This window comes from Colius striatus, chromosome 8, assembly GCF_028858725.1.
Source record: "Colius striatus isolate bColStr4 chromosome 8, bColStr4.1.hap1, whole genome shotgun sequence".
Taxonomy (NCBI): Eukaryota; Metazoa; Chordata; class Aves; order Coliiformes; family Coliidae; genus Colius; species Colius striatus.
Window position 1 is genome coordinate 2,175,501 of NC_084766.1, and position 15,254 is coordinate 2,190,754.

At 50.5% G+C, this 15,254-nt stretch overlaps 1 protein-coding gene across 7 annotated transcripts in view; it reads right to left on the reverse strand.

Annotated features, from left to right (window-relative positions):
• The window catches only part of CAMK2G (calcium/calmodulin dependent protein kinase II gamma), a 118,319-nt gene extending 106,810 nt beyond the window's left edge, over positions 1-11,509 (reverse strand). For 2 of the 7 annotated variants that reach the window (XM_062000832.1, XM_062000833.1), the window contains exons 1-2: positions 11,214-11,507; positions 9,274-9,368 (exon numbers count right to left, since the gene is read on the reverse strand). In XM_062000832.1, the coding sequence (XP_061856816.1) occupies positions 9,274-9,368; positions 11,214-11,278 (160 nt within the window). In that variant the 5' untranslated portion in view covers positions 11,279-11,507. Of the gene's footprint in view, positions 1-9,273; positions 9,369-11,213 lie in introns of all 7 variants that reach the window. The other 5 variants (XR_009819153.1, XM_062000830.1, XM_062000834.1 and 2 more) reach the window with 5 other exon arrangements.
• Positions 11,510-15,254: the final 3,745 nt, after the last annotated feature.

Here is a 15,254-nt window from a genome sequence, read left to right on the forward strand (position 1 = left end):
TATTTCTTGGCCCATCATCATCCATGAAGTGAATGAGAACAATAAAAACATAAACCCCACAAGATGCACATGGACATTTGCAGAATGGCAGCTGCTCCACTCCAGGACAAACGCTAAGTACGCTGGGCAGGCACTGGAGACCAACGCAAGAAGAGGTTTAACAAGCTGTTGTCCCTGCAAAAGCTTCCAGGGCACCCATGCTTTTTGAAATGGGCCTCTAGTGTGTCCCAGTCTAAGCACTGGATTACCCCCTCTGAAGTCACATTTCAAGCCATCATATATGACATGATGATCATACATGACATCAGGTGTTTAGCAGCAAGCACAGCAGCAGGACCACCACACACATCTCAGCATCTCCAGAGCTGCAGGAAACTTTCCACACTGACTACACTCTACTGCATAGACAAGAAGATGCAGGACCAACAACTGTGGACCTCTCAGGATTGTATGGCAGATATGGAACAAAACTGTTGCTTTGTTCAGGAAATGATCTATTTCAAGAGAGAAACTGAGGCAGAACTTACCTTCTTGAGCTACCTTATGGCCAGTGCCATTTGTAACAGGTGACTCAGAGGAAAGATAAAAAAGGGTGAACTTAAGTTAGAATCTGGCTCTTCTCCCTCCTTTTTACACCTCAGACCTCAGGCTATGCCAAGCTATGTCAGACCACTTGTCCTTCTCTCACTGCTGCCCTGGGATTGGGAAAACTCCCTCCCCTTCCAAGGAGAGCTGCTTCAACATGAAGAAATGACTTCATGGCTATCACCACAGCCTACACCAACTCACTTAGCAGAGATGACACAGTACCAACAGAAGACAAAGCACACCCAAATAGTGAGTTACTCCACTAGACAAGCTGCAGCCTACACCAGCTATAGGAAAGACATACACCATTAACTTCCCTAGATAGTAGTGTCTCATTTCATAAAGAAATGCTTTTAGTTGAAGGAAGCCCTTCTAGAAAGAAACTAGTTTTCATTATCACACTTTATCTTATCAAGTCTACAAACATTTTAAGCTAGTGTGTATAGCTGCTCAGAGGTTTGCCCAGCAAGAGCAGGTAAGTCTTTCCTGAAGCAGCCTGCAACAATACTTGTAGCACTGCAAACAACCAAGGGGCAACACCCTTCGAGCTATGGAACACTGAGACTTGGGGCACTGAGGGCTGAGACCCCCTCACCAGCTCCTCACTCCCCAGACAATTGCAAATCACTAATTCCTTTGGGAGCAGCCCTTACAACGGTGAACCTCCACGAAGGAGAGTGAAGCACAGGGCAGTGACAGGACTTCCCTCAGACTCCAGAGGGGGAAAACCTCCCGAGCTCAGCCATGCTAACAGCTCTGATACGCAGGGACACCACTCCAGCTCTGGGAAGGGAAAGCAGCAGGGACAAGAGCAGTATGCAGGTCAAGAACTGTACCAGCCTGACATGGGTTTGCATCAGACACTTCCAACCACAACTGCCCCTTGTTACCGGTAACACTACTGCAGGCTGGTTGAGTTTCATGTCCAATAGTCTGAAACCTGCAGGCAACACTGAAACCTGATTATTTGCACCAACTCTGACGCAGAAAGGCTCTAAGCATCGAGAACTGGAGTTATTTATAGGTAGAGGGAACAGAAAAAAGGCCAAAAAAAGAGACAGTCACCATCTTCTCCCACTTCTTGCATTTCATCTGCGAAAACAATGCAAATCCTGATGATTTACTCGGTGAAAGCAGGTTGCACTCACCTCCCCCTTCCAAGACAGAATGTCTGAGAGCACTATTGCCCAGAGGTTAGAGTAGAGGAGGAATGCCAGTCCACATTCCCCCCCATCATCCCAGTGGCTATAGGATAGCGAGCCTGGTATTTGTCACTAGGATGCTGTCCTTCGTTAATACATCATCACCCGCCCTCCTCCTCCTCCCCTCCTATGAGAAAGTTTAATCCTTTGGCTCACACGCATCTGGTAAATTTTCAGTCCCTGTTTGCCACTGTCATCATGGCAACAGCCCCCAGAGATAACCCAGCAGCTCTGCCACAGCAGGCAGGCTGCCTCTCCCTGCCTTCTCTGCCGTTCAGCCTTTGGCTCGGTCAGCCTACAAACAGCTATGCCCGCTCCCAGGCACCTTCTTTCCCTAGAGATATGTTTGCATGGGCTTTGTTTTCCTTTTAAATTAACTGTGTCTTCATTCCCACAATGCCTACTCTTTTCTCTGAGACAGCTCTCAGCCCAATTTTTGGGAGTCTGACAGAATCACACTAACAACAGCGCTGCAAACAGAGATGCTGCCCTGGAGAAGGGGACTGTGTTTCACACCCAAATCACCTGTGCCTTCTGGTGAAAAGTTTAGCTAGCACCCTTCTCAGAAGCAGGACACTAGCCTGGACTCCTCCCAGCCCCAGGAAAGGTGAGACAGCCCAGGGCTGTGGGTGGTGGCCAATGGCTAACTCAAGGTGGGAATCTGGGACTGAAGCAGCAGGACAGTGGGTCATCACCTCGGAGAGATATGTAACTCATGCTCCCAGGAACATTACACCAAAGTGCTGAGAGTACAGTATCACATCTATACACACATGCACATACACATTCTCTGAAAGGTCATCACATTTACTCAACTCATACCTCAGAGACGGGGAATTCTCCATCTGACTCTGCCAGGAGTAGAGCAAGATGAAACCCAACATCAGGAGTAAAGGCGCAGTTATGTCCTCCATTCCTGACCCCCTCATATAAAAAGGCAAGACATAACACTAACCAGCTCTCCTTACCTCTCTGAGTTATTCTCAAAGTCAACAGTAACCAGCCACTTGCACCAACCACCATCTTCCTCTGTCTGCTCACACAACAGTGGGAGCAACAGGAACGACACAGTGACCTCTGGGAGGAAAGGAGGAGCATGACCAAAGGGGTAACTTGTAATGTTCTGATGCAAAGGAATACAGCTACTGGTTAAAGTAACGGACCCATGAGAGACAAATGAACATACAAAACAAGTTCAAAACTAAACCAGAAAGGGAGCCACAGAGCAATAGGTGGGAAAAACCAGAGGAATCAAAATCTAACAACTAAGAACTCAGTTTCAGCAGAAAGCTACATGCACACCCCACTGATGCTCAGCTACGCTCAGCGTCCAAAAGGCTGGTTTCTAACACACTGCTGGCCCATTTCTTTGGAAGTATTCTGCTGCTGTTGTCCCAAATCCATGCAGGGAGCCATACAAAAATGCTTGGGGAGCCCTAACAGAAGTGTACAGTGGTGTGTAAACAGACAGTACACTTCAGAAGTACCAAAAGGAACCTGAGGTCAGCCTCATTCATAGGGCCCCACATTTTCAAGCACTAATCTTATTATCATTAAAGGCCAATAGGAACTATAGTTCTTTAAGTCACAGCCTGACACCTCCTCCACACACTAAAAAAATCTAGGGAGCACTTCAAACTTTTAAGTACATATTTGCCCACCAGAAACCAAAGCAGCTCTGCTTTCTCTGAGATGACTACTCTGAGCACTGACATCACTTCTGTTGCAGGCAAACACACAACAAGGTGAGATGCTCCACACTTCTCTTTCCAACTCCCAAAGTTTCCTTCCTGTGCTGGTGATCCCAGTGCAGGCTGGTGTTACCCTCTTCCCCCAGCCAAGCCAACAGCAACAGCTCACACTGTAGGCACACACTGGCAAATTAACATGTTTTTGGTGAAGTCTGTGAAAATCAGGAGGTTTCAAGAAGAGAGGAAAGAAGCAGCAGCACCTGAAACACCAAACAGGTGATAGGCCAGGATTAATGGAAAGGGGGATGGTGCCCTGGTTGTCAGGGTTGTGAAGCAGATGGATGCTGCTCACGGGTAGCACAATGGATATACTGGCATGCTGCCCTTGTAAAAGTCGTCTTCACCCAATTTTCAGGGACAGAAAACCTAAAATACTTCCAGGGCATGGAAGGGAACAAATAGATTGCCATAATCCTCTCTTAAAACAGTGGTGTTAATGCCACTGCTTGGCAGGGGGTGGGGTGAGCACTCTTCAGAAACCATCCACAGATGAGTCCTCCTCTGGCAGTAACGGTTTGGGCACTGTCCAGAGAATTTGGAGGCAGTGAAATCTCCACATTATACCCCCAAAACAACCAAAAGCTCCATAGCTTTTACACTGGATCCTTTGCACAAGAAACTCGGGCGTCTCTCCCTGCCCCAAGGACCTGCAGTGTGCTCAGCATCCCGCTCTCCATTGGAGGGACACCTGCAAATACTTCAACCGTGGCTCTAGAGCCAAGGGCTTCGGGCCACGTGCGAGAGTGAGTCTAATCACATCTCTGCCACACACAAATCCAGTTTCTACTGGGAAAAGAAGAAACCTGACTCTTGCCAAGGCCCTTTCTCCAACTTCATGCAGAGGCAGGAGGAACTCGTGCCCAATCTGTGTGCCCACTGCCCCCCCCTTCATTGTTAATGCTGGAAATTTAATACTCGATGTGACCACTGAGAAGACAGACACGAGCTGAAATCCTGTCTGCTCTGTTCCAGCTCCTTTATAAAATATACAGCGTAAACTGAGAGGCAACCTGGGGTAACCCCCACCCTCGCTGCCATCCCCAGCAGGAGGAAGCCAGCTCCTGCCCACAGAGAGCCCCGGCAAAGGAAAGGCTTCCACCACTCGCCACTCTCTGCCGGGCTGGGGCCGCTGCTGATGTGTTGGGATGGGCCAAAAGCCAGGCTGAGCCTTGCTGGCCCTCCAGCCAGCTCCCAGCCCCAGCCTCTCCTCCAAGGGCAGGGCCTCTGCTTTTCACAAACCAAGAGGTGTTCCTCCAAACACCTCTTCCAGTGAGACCTTGACTAGTGACATGTACCGCTCCAACCTCTCCCCCTAAGCATGGCTGCAGGCAGAGGGTGGGAGGAAGAGGAGGGAGAGGCAGAGGGCTGCAGTTCCTGACCTCAGCAGAGAAGTCCCCCTGCCACACGTGTGCTACAGTGCAGGGTGCAGAGCTGAGCCCTTCGCCCTCCACCCACTAATCCCCCGTGCTGGCATCTGAAACGAGGCGGGTACTGGAGCCCACAGGGGACTTCAAACCTGGCAGCCACAGGGAGCACTGCAAGAGAGCCTGAACTCAAACACCAGCTAAGAACATTCATAGGATAGACCAAGACAGAGATTGGGGATTGATGTTGCTGAACTTCTTCTGCAGCATGCAAGCTCAACATTTCACCATCCAGCGACACTACTATTGACACCGCCAATAAAACATACTGTAAAGCCTAAATCAGCACCCACTACAGAAATAACAGCCAGGACAAGAAAAGTATAGGCAAAAATCGGAGTTGGAAGTGGAGAGAGAGAGCTTTTTCTTTCCTGTCAGGGATTGACACACAGAAGTAATTCCCTGATCCTCCCACAAGCCACATAATCTCCTACAGCAAAAGCAACTGAAAAATTGTATCTGGTTTACAAATATGGAAAGAGGGAGAGCAGGGAGAGAATCCACCTCTTTAATGCACAGGCAAGAGCAAAGCCACAGCAAAGGAGCAGCACTGAAGCAGTTTAACTTTCAATAAGGCTGCTTTTCCTTCTTCCAACGAGAGATGCCACTTGCGAGAGCTGAAAGACAGATTTTCAGGAGGAACCAAAACTTAACAACAGATGTAAAGCAGGGAGACTTATCCCCACCTACCCACCTGAAAAGCAAGGCTCACCTACATGGTGGGAGCATCACTCTATGCTGTTTGGTATAGAAAAAATTATCCCAGGCCAGAGTCCTACTTCTTTGCAGTGCCAGGGCTACTTCTTCAAGTGTATCCTGGAGAGTCAAATCCTGGATATTTCCCTCTTGTTACTGAAGCTACTGCTTCTTTCTTCATCCTTTTGATCACTGCAAGCAATTTCACTCCATTTGAACTTCCCTGCTGCCCAGCAACTGAAGCACTACTGGCTATGAATTTCCATGTTCAAAAAGTATTGTGGTGAGGCTCGCAAGCAGCTCCCAAAGAGTGGCAGTTGTTACCTCCCTCCACCCGTAGCCCTGGTAGAAGCCTGTGCGTCCAGTCCCACAGGGATTCCAGATGACTGAAGCATTGTACTTCCCCCAATGTGTAATATCCACTGCTCTTATGTGTCAGCTAAACGCTGGCTAAGGTGCAGTCTGCTTCCCCTCCCCTCCCACAAGCATTTGGCCTTTCTTTCACATCAAAGTTCCTGGCACACTCCTCCCTGGGCAGTCTTGAGCATCACCACAACGTGAATAATGGCAAATACCTCATTAAAGCCGAAATATGAATTTTAATCTAGACCAGCTCTTACTGACACAATTCATTAAAGAGAGAGAACAAGCATCCAAAAATCCCAGACAATAGAGAAATAGAAACTATCCTCTCAACATCTATTTCACAAAGGGTCAAGGCTTAATAGACCAAAGTTGTTAGGACTGCCCTTCACAGAGACCAACACTGCATTCATCCTCCTTGCTTTCACAGAGGAGCTCTCTAATAGCACCATGCCATTTGAACTCCTTCCTGCTTTAAGAAAACAGTTTGATAAACACATCAAGTAATGCAGAATCCTTTAAATCCACACAATTCACCCTGAAGTGTTCCCCTCCCTCCCTTTCAGCTATGTGCAGCAAGCTACTCAGCACCTCCCAGTCAGCTATCCAGTAGTTCTTCATCAAAAGTCTCCAAGATAAAGGTAACAATAAGTACTATTGAAGGAGAGCAAGGCTTTGTTACCAGTTGCCTGGACATAATCAAGGGAAGCACCAGAGCAGGCAAAGCTTCTGTGAAGCAGCAAAGGGCTAGACACAAGATGCTGGTGCTTGAAGCAGCAGCTCCTGCATCGGGTATCTACACGGGCTCAAATTCTGCTGGAAAGGTGCACAAAGCAGTCAGTGCAGCTGTGCTGGAGTTGGAGAGGGGTAGGGTATCCCCTCCTGAGGGAATATTCTGACATTGTGACCAAGCCTGGAGGAAAAGCAGCGAGGCAGGAGGCAGGTGAGGAGGGTGGGTTAACCCTGCAGCAGCGGGTATGCAGGAGAGCCCCAGGCACAGACAGGCCCTCCCTGGGGAGCAGTGACAGCTCAGGGAAAGGAAACAGCAGGCAACACACAGCCAGGCTCCCGCAGAATGCACGCTGTCATTCTCCTCTGGTGGGAGACAGCTTTCTGAAATGCCTTTCCCCGAGACTTCCATTTTCAGGTTGCTGAATCGCATCTCCCTAATCACTGATTTACAGCTGCAGCGTCTAAATAGCACACATTGTTCCTTCAGTGGTTTAAAGACCTATTCCAAGGTGAATTCACCAAGTTCCTATCAAAACATTCAGTCCCTTCTCGAGCTATCAGCAAACACAGCTGGAATCACTGAGGAACCTACACATTCAGCTGAAGTCACCATCACTGTAACTGCAGGTTCTTCAGTCCTCACAGATAAGACTTGTCAGAAACAAGGGACTGCTCAGGTTTCGTTCATTCTTCTGCACTGGCAGAAACATCCATTTCCCTCCCTGCCTCTCCCCACGCTTGCCCTCTGCCTAAGCAATGCCTCTGTAAGTAAATCATCGCCAGCTGCCTGGAGTGAGGTAGCTGAGGACCAGGCCAGTGTCCCCAATGCATTTGATTTACAGGAAGGTAGGAAAACGAGACAGAAAGCAAGTGGTTGATCAAAACATGGCCTTTATTTACCCATACTTTTTCTACTTCTGGGTCATAAAACTGTCATCACCTTAATATGAAAAACAAATAGAATCTATGTGTACTGCTCCCTCTGTAACTCATGAGGTGCCCAAACACTTAAAAGTTGACTCAATCAGTTCTTCTGCTGCTTTTGGACTTCTGCTAATACACTTCTGGATTCTGTTTCAACTAGATTCATCCTGCAGCTTTCCCTGGTTTTCTTTTCTCCAGAGTTAACTTCAATACCACCTCCTTTGTAAGGAAACAGTTTCCCAATTGCCCTGAGTTTACCAAGCCACCTTCTCCCTTACATCTGAGAGGACGGCTCTCCTGAGCTTTAGTCCTCAGTACAGAAGGGACAGGGAACTCTGCGCAGTGAGCACGGCATGGATGGCTGTCAGCAAAGCCAAGCCACCCTTCAAACCTCTCCCATATTAAGTTGAACTAATTTTGAACTCGAGGGATTGGATATCCCACCTCCATCAGTGGGCACTGTCACCTGACCATGGAGGGGGCATCAATTCTCACAGGATCTTCAGTCACCTCAGGGCTCCACTGGTTGATCCCAAACACGACCTCACTCGAGGTACACACTGAAACAACACATTACCACACCTGCAGGCTTACACCAGTCAAAACCAGAGAACAGAAATGTAAAGGCAATGAACCTCGGGGCACTGTGCTTGTGACAGCACTCCATGCAAATGGAAACGTTTCAGCATTCTTCAAGTCGCTCCTGCTCTTATCACACATTTCACATTCGGGCAAAAAGGAGAATACAAATTATGTTTTGCTCTTTTCCAGAGATTAGGCAAAACGTTTTTCACTTCTAAATCATGGATCAAAACCAGTTGTCTCCTTCTGCTTATTTTGTCCTTAGTCAATCCCATTACTAAGCCATCTCTTCAACCAGCAAGACACTGAAGGGCCTATACATTAATTTTGACAGTTCTCAAGGGCCTCTCAGGACTCAGATCTTGTCTCATTCACCTTTTCCAGAAACAGTTGTCCCTGGCATCTCAACTTGTTGCACTCTCTGCTTTCAGCACCTCTTACTGCAGTTCAATTTCTCTCTTTCCCCCCATCATCCATCCCATTCACAAAGCAACTCGAACCTCTGTAAGAGATTTCTCCATCCAACCTACTTGTGCCCTTGAAGGCAAATTTGTTCGTTTCCAAACACCACATTTAACTATATCATCAAAGGAGCAATGCATACAGAACCTATCCTTCAAAAACAAAATAGCTGTGTCTGTTCTGGTAAGATAGATGTCCTAAGTAGAAAAGACATCCAGCAAAATCAGGCTACAACACTTCTCTTTATTATGAGTGATCGGTACACACACACACACAGATAAATCTTCTACAAACACACCTCTGGCTCAGCTTGCAGATGAAAGATCTCAAGACAACATCACAGAGTATCCATTTCCAGACACAGGAATTTTTCTGTCACTCTACACTACCTCCTCTCAATCTCCTCTTTGCCACACAACTCAATTATTTTGTAATGCTGAAATAATGACCAAGACAAGCAACTCCAGATCCCTTGAACTTATTACAGCTTCAACTCCAGAGAAGTATTTGCTATTAATAAAAGGAAGAAGAGTGGATTGAGACACTAACCTCTGGCTGACAGTTTTTTGGTGTTGATGATTTTTGCAGCATATTCCTGTGATGAACTTTTCTTAACACATCTGCGGACCACTGAGAAGGCTCCCCTAGAAGAAAAACAGAGAGGGTGGGAGCTATGAAACTGAAAATGAGAACACAGCAGCAGCAATTTCTATCCCCTGAGTGAACCTGATTAAGGACAGGGTAGAAGGCATGTAGAGGAGAGAAACGAGGCATGAGAATCTGATGAAGGGTGCATGTTGTTTCATCGGTAAAAAAACCCCACCCTAATGTATCTAGTGCTGGAGCTTCCTCACACACAGCACAGTAAGAACAGCACACTGTGCAGGGAGAGAGAGACTGTACGGGCGCAGAAACAGGACATGAAGAGATTGATGAATGGGAGACAAACAGCCCAAAAAGACTCTGCAAACATCAGCCTGTAAGTCCATCTCCCAAAGACAGTATCCCCAGCAGTTACATCAGCCAACCAGGACTCATTTCTCTCATGTTCAAGTGCCAGCTTGGTCAAAATAAATCACTGCAACACTTTGCAGAAGTTCACGGTTTTTATAATCTCTCTACCCACCTGCAGTGAGGGTAAGCACGTCCCTAGTAATGAGGTGAGGAGCAAGCTACGAGGCTTTATAACATTCTCTCAAGCTGCAACTACCGATATTATTACAACTGCTCCAAAGAGGCACTGTGAGAAGAGGTCTGAGAGAGAGGGAAGAAGGATTTCTGTGAGGAAAAAAGGAGATAACACAACAGAAACCAGGCTGAAAAGATAAAGACTTGAAATCTACCGGATTACACAGATGAGCCCTTGAAAGCTGCCCCTTCTCTTTAAAAATAAAACACCAAACACACAACAAAACAAGGTGGAAAAGAGTAACAAGCAGCCTGACAGGGAAGATGTGGAAAGGACAAATAAGAGAAATGTGGCAGAAGATTCCTAGTCCTTCAGACGAGGAACACAAATCCGCGTCTGCAGACAAACGTACGTACGTAAAGTGTAAGAGGAACGGAAGCTGCACAAGGGCCCTACAAGACAGTTAGCCCCACAGAGAACCTAAAATAGCTTGAATTCTCCTGGTACTGCAGAGTCCTCCCTTTTTCTCCTCTTCCTCAACCTCTACATACAAACCAATAAGCAGCAAGGTGAGCACCAGCACCGGGGCCAGGGCCTGGTGACACACATCTGCAGCAGTGTGGGGAAGGACAGGGACACCGAGCTGGAGAGAAGAGATGCAGCAGAGCCCAGCAGTTGCTGCAGGAAGGGAGGGAGGGAGGGAGAGAGCAGCAGCACCCAGGAAAGCACTGTTCCCATAAGCCTGCCCCAGTCGTTGCTACGCTGCTTTCCCGACCCGGAGGGTCTCCCTGCAAAGCCCTGTCCTAGGGTGCAGCAGTACGTCTGCCAATGCGGAGCCAAGTGCGGAGAGAGCGAGGGAAAGAGGGAGGGAGGAAGAAGCGCGGTGCAGCAGCACCTGGTCCTTTCACAGGGACAAGGAAGTGGGGACTGAAGCATCGCGGAGCGGCAGTAACAGCGCCGTGTCCCGGCGCACAAACAGTTGAAGGGAACGGCAACGTGTATCAGGGAAACGGTGCGGGGAAGGAGTAGGCGGCAGCCTGGTCCCGAGGAAGGCAAAGGGGGGAAAAAGAGGCGACCCCGGGGTGCGACAGGAGCGCGCAGCCCGAGGCAGGCTGCAGGGACACCCCATCCGGCGGCGGGGACGACCCCGCGGCTGCAGAAACACCTTCTCCTCCAGCGGCGATGCCGCCGGGGCGGACCCGGGGGTTGCAGCGCAGGATTACGGCGCGGCAGCTAATCCTCCTCAGGCTACGGGGAGAGCAGGGTCGCCGGCAGAAGCCTGGCGGCAGCGCCCGCGGCGGGTCGCGGGGCCGGGGCCGGGCGGCGGGGCGCGGCGCGGGGCGCGCAGCGGGCTCCGTACTTGCCAAGCTCCTCGTAGAGCTGGTACTCGTCGGTGAAGCGGGTGCACGTTGCCGTGGTGGCCATGTTCGGGCTGCAGGAGGCTCAGCGCCGCTGGGGCATGGGGCAGGGCGGCCGGGACGGGCCGTGCCGGGCGGGCGCGCTGCGCGGCGCGGCGGCCTCCCTCCGGGCTCGGCGGGGCGGCGCGGGCTCCCCCCGCGCCCGGCTCGGCGCTCCCCGCTCCGCCGTGCACAGTCACCGCTCGCCGGGGAGGGGAAGGAGGCTGAGCCTGGCCAGCACCGCGAGAACTGGCTCGGAGACACCCCGCGCCGGCCCCCCCCCCCCTCCCTCCCTCCGCCCCTCCGCCGGCCCCGGCCGCGGCCCCGGCCCGCCGCGGGGTGTGGCCGCCGGGGGCGCTCCCGGGGCGTCCGCAGCGGGGGCGGCGCCTGCCCCCGCCCGCCCGGAGCCGCGGCAGCGGCCACTGCAGTCGGCGCCGCCGCCCCGCGCCGAGGGAGGCCGGGCGGACTGCGGCGCCCCCGCTCCCCTCCTCCGCGCCGGCGGCGGCCCCCGGCCGGGCGCACCGCGGGCTCGTTCTCTGCCTTGCCCCCGCGGGGGCGCCGGGCCGCGGCCGCAGCGGCATAAACTTCCTGCGTGCAGCGGGAGGGGAGGAGGGAGCGGGAGGCCGTTACACGCCCTGAGCCGGGCGCACGTCGGCGGGGTGAGCGCCGGGCTGGCGGCGCCGGGCGGCCCCTGCGTGCCCCGGCCCGCGGGCAGCGGCCGCGCGGCTCTCTCCCGCCGCTCTGTGCGTGCTGCGGCGGCGGCGGCGCGAGGAGGAAGAAGAGGCAGCTCCCGGCCGCTGCCGCCCGCCCTGCCCGCAGTCTGAGGCCGCCGCCCAGCGCGGGGGCTCCGGCGCGCCGCGTTGTCCCCGGCCGAGGGCGAAGCGAAGCTCCCACCGTGCTCCTCCCGAGCTGCCCGGTTGGGCCCGGCGCGCTCCCGAGCGGGCAGCGCGGTCAGGCTGCCCGACCTTGGGGGGTGCGTGTGGGAGTCCCCGAGGAAATGAACCATCTGGTGCGGAGGTAGAGCGGTAACACGCAAAATGTCTAGAACACGCTAAAGAACGAGAGCCGGCGTTTGCACACACGTACGGTTTATGGTGACGGGACTTAAATGCAGAAGGCAAACAGAAACCATCAGTCTCCCAACGGCAAAAGAAAACAAAGTGGCCTCTGTTCTGTCTCTAATAGCATACCATGCAAGAGTGCAGTCTGCAGTGCCTTTATAAGCGAGTTTATTTTCACCTCTTACTGAAGTGAGTCTGCCTCTGCCTGAACAATTGCCAAATGTGCTTCATATGCAGATTTATATAGGGCAGTCACTGATCCAGCCAGAGAGAGAAGGGCTGCTCCGGCCTCTCCCGCGCCACGGGGAGCACGGGCTGCGTTAGGAACGCAGAGAGGCAGGTGAGCGTACTGTAAGCCAGGAGCAGCACTGAACTGATGTGATAATGAAGAGTACTGTGTAAGTACCATGCATTACTGCTCTGTGACCGGACTACAAACTCGGCATGTTATTCAATCCCACGGAAAGCAGTGCCAGCAGCACTTCCCTCCGTGCCGCTCCCCAGCTCCAGGTTAAGTGCAGCCAGACCGTTGCTGCAAGCCCATAGCTAAGCGATGCAGTGGGCAGAAATTCACCCAGCCTATGCAGAAAGTACATAGCAAAAGTAGGACAACTTAACAGTGGCATTACAACAAAGCAATACTTCTAGAAGACGATTATGAAACAACAGTGTCTGCATCCTACTCTGTTCCATGCGGGTGTTTAAACCTGGAAACCTGCTGACCCAGCAGAATCATTCCGAGCCACCAAATGATCTAACAGGTGCCAAGTGGTGAATCTGCCTCCTGCTGAGCTAAAACTGTTCCATCACCCTCGCTGGGGGCTCCATCACTTTCTCCAACAGTTGAAGAGCTGCAGGTGAGGACAGCAGTCTGACAGCCCCTGGTCCTTACCAGGGCAATCGGCTGATGACAAGGAACTCAAGTGGGAGGCTCTGGGTGGGGTGGTGGGCAATGCTGCTGATGGCAACCTGCAGTGCTCTTCCACCACCCAAAATTACATCAAGACCAGATTTTAGCACACTGTGCTGAATGAGCAACCAGAGGAAGAGAATCCAACTTCTGTGCCTTTCCCGTGTGTTCCTACGAACTGAGGCAGGATGATGAAGACGGACACAAGCCACAAGATGATGATGTGGGTACAAGGCACAACAAGGAAATAACAGAAGCAGGAGAGGTTTACCTAAAGTGATGTATTAAACTGAGTGAGATTCTGCACTCGCCAACTGCTTGAACTGGACTCGAGGACTGTTCTGCACCCTACACAAAGCACCCCGTGATATTTAAGAAGCCCTGATTGCAGCAGTCTCATAAAAATACATGAGGAACATGAAAAGAGAGAGTCAGAAGAGGAAGTTTTCCATCTTCAAGTGTTACAAGGAAAAGTGAGGTCTGGAGATCAGAAAGGGAAGAGAGAAGCAAGTGTGGAAAGCAAAGCGAACTGTGTGTTACGCATAGCAAGTGCTACAGAAACAGATTGCCAGCTGAGAAACGTGTGTGAAGCGAGAAGTAGGAGAGAAATTGAGTGACAGACTTGATTAAACCAAGTACTGAGTGGGAGACTAAATTATGGGAGTAGGGTTTTCAAAAGGAACATAGACAAAATGAAGCAGGAGGAGGGGTGGCAATATGGATAAGAGAGTATTGTGTCAACAGAAAGAAATATTGATGCTCTGGCTGACGCAGTCAACTTGTGCTGAGAGTAAAACTGCAAACTGAGGTGAATGATGCCTGGACAGAACAATGTTGTGGGGACCAGAAAATATCCAAACAGTAAGAGATGGTTTTGAGAGAGGCTGTGCACTAGTAATGGGAGGTTCAGCTAATGAACAGTGAGATTCTGATCTCAGTCGTGAAGGATTGATGTCTGGAAGTGATGCCTTGCCTCTAGTATTAACAGAGCAGCACTTTTGGTCTCTGTCTTTTGAAGTAGCACAGGTTGGCTTATACAGTACTGAACTGTCAGGGATTAATCTGATTTTAATAAGTGGAGCTGAGTAAGAAGCACTAAAGAAAGTAAGTAAAATGCAAAGGGTTTCATGCAAGGCCCGTGGGTGCAAATGGACATTTCATCTGCTGTTAATGGACTTTGGAGCCCAGCTACGGCGTGTTGAAGACCGTCTGGGGGAGGCAATAACCCAAAAGCCTTGGTCTGTCGGGAAGCAGAGTAAAGGGCTACAGAATGACTTCACAGAATCTACCTGCAATTCAACCCACTGGGGAAAATGGGAAGGATGCTGGAGCAGCTGCATCTTTCCAGCAAGGCTGCATAAGCCAAAGGGCAGCATGGATCAGTGTGCTGAGTGGTGCAGCACTAGCTGGTGCAAGATATGAAGGGAGGGTGTGAGCAAAAAGAAAGGAAAGGGTAAGAGTGGGTAGAGATAGAATAAATAACTCTAACCCCTGGAAAGGGTAAGAGTGGGTAGAGATAGAAATCAGTCTGGGAGGGTGAAGGTAAAGACCAAACCAGAAATAAGCAATGAATGAAATAACTAGGCATATTTTTTCTGCCATTAATTTGGGGTCCCACACAGAATCAAGCAATTTTCTTCTCTATGTCTCTGTTGTCCGGTCTGTCCATTGAAGAGTGAGTGACTGCAGGTAGGTCTTATCACTTACAAGGCATTTACAGGACGCAGCATTTAACCTGCCTGCTCTTATGTTGGACTTTCTGGCACTACTTCAGTATAGTAGCAGTTGAAAAGACAAACCAAAACACCCAAACCCCTAGAACTGGGTGAAATACTGCATCATCTTAAAGCAAGGAATTTTTTGGCAGGTGAAAGTGAGGAAAAGTGTTAAAATTCTTAACAATCATCTTGCTTCAGACTTTACAAAGAAATATGCAAAGAGGTAGCTAAATCAAGCATCATTTTATCCTGACTGCCCACAGGTTCACTATCATGGGCACAGACAAACAAAGGCCTTCTTTTCACAGGTGATTA